Raw genomic sequence first — 6355 nt, 5'->3', positions numbered from 1 at the left:
ACATTTGAACACTATTAAGTACAGATCTTAAAGAAATATGATAGATAGTTGGACTAATATACAAATGCATATAGAGAGGCTTGCTTAGGCCTAGCGGGCTGTGCCTATTGGGTCCTTACGTTAGTCATGGCCAGGAGATTGGGTTGTGACAGACTCATCTAAATTAACTAATTTAAAATAATTAAATAAAACCTAATAGTTTCTATGCATTACTTACAAAAACTAAGCAAAATTACTATTAAAAATTAAGCCTAAATAACTCTATATCATAGCGTTATCACACCCCCAAACTTAATATTTTGCTAGTCCTCAAGCAAAACATAGAAAAGAAACTAACTTACAAAAATCAAATTCAGTTAATGAAAAATGAAATAAATATAGTTACTACTACTACTACTACTACTACTACTAGAGATAAAGTGCACCAACTCAATGATTCTCCATAATTTCCTCAAAAGTATGTCTATCAATCATTAACCAAAGGAAACATATAGGCATCATTCAAATTCATATTTTAATTCCAATGCGAGCACATTCTCGAATGGATTTTTGTGTGTGTGAAATCTTTTACCAATAATATTATGACAGCCGGATGAGTTTATGCCAACATAAATTTCAAATTAACACTTTTCATCTCTCCCTCCACTAATGCAGACTAACACCAGGCTAGGGATCAATAGAACTTTATAAAGCTTGTAATGTATGGCTAGAGTTAAGGTAGGATACAAGATAATAATGTGGCTTAAATCATCCTAAGCACATAATTATTCTAGGACCTATATATGGAGCTTTATTTTCATTCTCCAAATACACATTTTTCTTTCACATTTGAACTTTTCTTTGTTCTCAACATTTTTTCTTTTTTTTTCTTCTCACAATTTCACAATTTCACATCCCTAAACTTATTTTCTTTATATTGTAGGTAATGGGATGATTTTTAATATTTTTCATATGTTGAACATTTTTTTTTTCACATCAGCATTACCTTTCCACCTTTTTCAACATTTAGCTTAATCTATTTTTTCTAAAACAATATACAGGCTTAGGAGTGAGGGTTGCAAAATTAGAAAATTAATTTAAGGTTAAGCTCAATTATTATGTAGTTAAACAAAGAAAAGAGAAATTAGGCTCAAAAAAGGTATACTAGGGACAAAAATTTAATAAGGTAGGCTTTTTAGGCTCAAACGGTCCGAAGATAGCCTAAATCATCTCCCTAACTATCTATTGTCAAGATTTCACCTCGAGAGAAAATCAAGCAAATTCTAGAATTCATGACATAATCTACAATTTACATCACTATAAACCTTCTCTAGATATTCATAATAATTCAAAGCAAAAAATATAGTGACCAAAATTGTGGAAATCACATCCTAACAATGATACTTAACAAAAGCATTTAGCATGAATCCAAACAAAAACCTTATTAACCAAAAGCTAAGAATTCAAGACAACTAGTTATCATCATTGGATAGAGAAATCATCAAAAAAATTGGCACAACTTGGCACAACTATACTCTAGATTCCTAAAATTCTAACAAGTAATAAATTCATTTGCCAAATAATCCTAAATTATTTATAAAAATCAAAACGCATATAAATAAAACTAAATCTAAATCTTCCACAAAATATTCATCACCAGAAAAATAAATTCACTCCCAAAACTTAAACTAAACATTGTCTCCAATGTTAGAAAACATAAAGGAAAGGTAAAGAATACTCTCCTAATGGGTGGATGAATTTGGAGAAGCTCTAATCCTCTTCTTCATCGCAATCATCCTCTGCATCATTATTCTCATTACCCTCTGCCTTATTGGCACCCCTAGGAGGATTAGGTGCCTGTGGAAAAATAGACATATCCATTCTCATAAAAGCACCATAAGCTTGAAACATGTGGTCCATATGTTGATTACATTAGGGTTGATAAGTCATGTGTTGCTCAAATTGTTGCCCAAGGTTCTTAACTAGGTGCTCAAGGTTCTCAATTCTCTAAGACATCGACCATTGTTGGTGTCTTAGTCTAGGGGGTAGAGGATGATGTGTAGAAAAAGAATAGAAGTTTGAGATTATCTGATGATGAGATTAAAATCAATTAGAAGTTTAGGGTGCAACAACTCCTCACTAGCATCCCAATGTACACCAGCTTATTTGCACCTAGTTGTAATCAAAGAAAGGAACCACAAGCCTTCACGATTTGATTTTGCAATGTGAGTCATGCTTTTGCAAATTATGTGGCCAATATCAATTGTGTGTCCAGTCGTGATTCAATGAATGAGGATGGCTCGATCTTTTGTAACATTACTGGTATGTGTGGTAGAAAGTAATTTGGAACCCACAAAATATAACTATATCTTAGAAGTTGGTTTCATCACAGTCCTCTTGAATGAAATTGGTGCATTATTGAAGAATCACCATTTAGCACCCTCATTGCAGAGTATATTAATGATATCATCCCAATTCTCATACTCAGCTAAATATTAACCATATCCATTGTTTTCAATATCAAGAGTTTCATAAAATTCATTGATGGCATGGCTCAAGAAGGGAACTAATTTACCTCGCACAAAAACAAAATCATTAGTAGCTTCAACAGAGTTAGCATAAAATTCTCTTACCGAAAGGATACTTACAGTTGCTGGCAAGGCACAAAATTTTTGCCAGTGGCAACCATCAATCATTGGTTGAACGTCAAAATGTGTAGTCAACCCTTGATCCAATCCTTGTTCGGGTATTGCAATTTTGTTTACAAAAGAACTTGCGTGTCCAGCCACAGCATCAGCTGACAAAAATCTAGTATGATCAAATGAACCACTGGAATTTTGTCTTGATCAATTGGGTGCCATTTTCAAATTTTCTACAATTAATTCTCAACCAAAAGAAAAGAAAAGAAAAGTTCCAACAAAACACAAAAGACCATCACCAATATTAGCTCATATGTCTTCTCATCATAAAGTAATGCCCATAGTATCAAGTAAAAATCCACTAACTACAATACTTCTAAACTACGAGGCATATAAAAAAAAGAATAATAATTTAAAATCAAGAAACTTACCCATATTCCCCAATTTCCACTTATCTTTGAAATTTAAAGCGCAAAACCAAACAATTTACTATACCCATATAATTAAGCACAATGTCTCAAGAATCATCAATACCCATCACAAATTTCCAACAAAATAAAAATATGAAGTAAGTCAACAATAATACAAATAGAAGAAGAAAAGAGAAAAAAAAGAAAAAAAATAAAGAAGAAAAAAGAGAAGAGAAAAAGAAAATAAATAAATAAAAATATTGAAACTTACTTGATATTTAGAGCAAATATGTTGAAAATATGTTTAGGTAATGGGTAAGAAGGAATAAAGATGAAAAAGGAATAGTGATAATTTAAAAAGTAAAGGAGAGACGGAGAAGAATGGGTAGAAGAAAAAAAAATAGAGTGCGGAAATTTATACTAAGAGAGAAGGGTAGGTGTGCTAGAGGGGTAAGGGGGGTTTTATGGGAGGCATGGAATTGTCAAATGTTGGCAGCCCATTGGGGGGTGGTAGTGGGTAGTGGACTACCCATTATTGGCAACCCACTTCAGGGGGGACCATGGCTTACCCAATGTGGGAGCCACGACCCACGTTTTATGATTGTCGCTAGGAGCCTCGACCTCTTTTTTTTTGTGGGCTGCCTAAAGGTGGAAGCCCAAAACATGGGGCTACAACCTACCCCTAGTGGTCACCGTGACCCTCGTTGGTAAAAGTCGCGAGACCGCAGCGCACGTTGTGGGGCTTCGCTAGGCCATAGCCTCGCTCTGGGGAAGTCGCGGTTTACCCCTTCCCCAAAATTTTTTTTCCAAAATATTTTTTTGAATTTTTTTATTTTTTTATGGGGGGCCGTACATGTTCCTACAAAATAAAAATAATTAAAAGGAAATAAAAGAAAGAAAGTTAGAATGCTTAGATTGCCTCTCAAGAAGCGCTTGATTTATAGTCTTTGGCTTGACTTTCTCTAGTTTAAATGCATCGATAAGCTTGATTAAGGACCTTTGAAGATTGAAATCATCTCCCCAATAATGCTTTAGTCATTGTCCATTCGCCTTGAAGGTTGATTTATCATTAATTACCTCCATTACTCCATGAGGATACACTTTCATCACAGTGAAAGGTCTAGACCAATGAGATTTCAACTTTCCAGGAAATAATCTCAAACGAGAATTGTATAGAAGAACATGTTGGCTAGGCTCAAAACTTCTCTTTATGATTTTCTGGTCATGGCATCGTTTTGTCTTCTCTTTGTAGATTCTTGCACTCTTATAAGCTTCTTGACGAAATTCATCCATCTTAGTAAATTGTAAAAGCCGCATTTCTCTAGCTGCTTGAAGATCAAAATTAAGCTTTTTAATTGCCCAACATGCCTCATGTTCAAGCTCCACTAGAAGATGACAAGCTTTACCAAACACCAATCTATAAAGAGACATCCCAATTAGAGTTTTATATGCAATTCTATATGCCCACAAAGCATCATCCAGCTTTTTCAACTATTCTTTTCTGGAAGGACAAACAATCTTTTCCAAAATTCTATTAATTTCTCTATTTTAAATTTCCACTTGGCCACTTGTTTGAGGATGATAGGCAATGGCTATTTTGTGTTTGACTCCATATTTGACAAAGATTGCCTCAAAATATTTGTTACAGAAGTGAGATCCTTTATCACTGATTATGGCTCTAGGTGTTCCAAAACGTGTAAAGATGTTCCTTTGCAATAAGTTTATCCCTACCTTAGAGTCATTCCTTAGTAATGCAACAGCTTCAACCCATTTAAAGACATAATCAACAGCAACCAAGATGTTTTCATTATTAAAGGATGGCATGAATGGACTCATAAAATTAATTCCCCAAACATAAAAAATGTCAACTTCCAAGATGTTGTTGAGAGGCATCTCATGTCTTCTAGATATATTGCCCACTCTTTGACATATATCACATCTTTCAACAAAATTATAAGCATCTTTGAAAAGAGAAGGCTAGTAAAAACTTGATTGTAGAACCTTGGCAGTAATTCGTTTCCCTCCATAATGTCCTCCATAATCAGATGAATGGCAATGATGAAGAATATTTTCAAATTCTTCTTCGAGAAAATACTTTCTAATGATTTGATCCCCATAATGCTTGTAAAAAAAAGGCTCATCCCACATGTAGTATTTGATATCACGCAAGAATTTCTTCTTTTGTTGAGACTTAAATTCTGGAGGGAAAAGTTTACTCATGAGATAGTTCACAAAATCAGCATACCATGGCAAATTTTTCTACTTCTTGACATGAAACAATTGCTCATCAAGAAAGGTCTCATTGATCATTGTTGAATTCTTAATTTGTTCTCCATTCTCCAATCTTGATAAATGATCTACCACTTGATTTTTTGTACCTTTTCTATCTCAAATTTCTAAGTCGAATTCTGGAAGCAAAAGTACCTATCTTATCAAGTGTGGCTTTGCATCTTTTTTCTCAATCAGATATTTAATAGTAGTTGCATGGTTAGTGCAGACAAATACTTTAGTGCCAACAAGATAAGAGCAAAATTTATCAAAAGTGAAAACAATAGCAAGCAATTCCTTTTTAGTTGTGGTGTAATTTGCTTGAGCCTCATTCAATGTTCTACTAGCATAACAAATAGGATGCAAAATCTTCACTTTTCATTGTCCTAAAACTGTGCCAACTGCATAATCACTAGCATCACACAGTAGTTCAAAAGGAAGATTCCAATCAAGAATAGTGATAATAGGAGTAGAAATTAATCTTTTTTTCAATTTAACAAAAGCATCATGGTAAGCATTATCAAAATTAAAAAAAGTATCCTTTTCTAACAAATTACACAGTGGTTTAGAAATTTTAGAAAAATCTCTAATGAATCTCCTATAAAATCCAGCATGTCCCAAAAAACTACGAATGCTCTTAACAAAAGTAAGAGGTTGAAGTTTTTAATTGTGTCAATTTTCACTTTATTTACTTTTAACCTTTACTAGAGACTCGATGGCCTAAGACTATGCCTTCTTACATCATAAAGTGACATTTTTTTGAATTTAAAACTAAATTAGTTTCTTCACATCTCTTAAGTACTCTAGCAAGATAAAATAGACAATCAACAAAATTATCCTAAAAACTAAAAAACAATAATAAATATTTCCAAAAACTTTTCAACCATATCAGAAAAAATTGCCATCATACATCTCTGAGAAGTAGCTGGAGCATTACAAAGTCTAAAAGGCATTCTACAAAAAGCAAAAGTTCCATAAAAACAAGTAAAGGTGGTTTTTTCTTAGTCTTCAAGAGCAATGGCAATTTGATTATAACCAGAATAACCATCCAAAAAATAA

The 6355-nt window shown here is 33.3% G+C and overlaps 1 protein-coding gene across 1 annotated transcript; it reads right to left on the bottom strand.

Moving 5' to 3' along the window:
• Positions 1 to 1749: 1749 nt before the first annotated feature.
• Positions 1750 to 4459, bottom strand: LOC148764124 (uncharacterized). Its single transcript, XM_088803541.1, has 2 exons — positions 4106 to 4459; positions 1750 to 1836 (listed from the first exon to the last, which is right to left on the bottom strand). Exons 1-2 carry the CDS (start codon positions 4457 to 4459, stop codon positions 1750 to 1752), a joined length of 441 nt encoding a protein of 146 aa, XP_088659667.1.
• Positions 4460 to 6355: the final 1896 nt, after the last annotated feature.

The sequence above is a fragment of the Theobroma cacao genome, chromosome 2 (assembly GCF_053813885.1).
Source record: "Theobroma cacao isolate CCN51 chromosome 2, ASM5381388v1, whole genome shotgun sequence".
In the NCBI taxonomy this organism is placed as follows: Eukaryota; Viridiplantae; Streptophyta; class Magnoliopsida; order Malvales; family Malvaceae; genus Theobroma; species Theobroma cacao.
The sequence above is the reverse complement of the archived record's forward strand: the minus strand, read 5'-3'. Positions and strand labels throughout refer to the sequence as shown.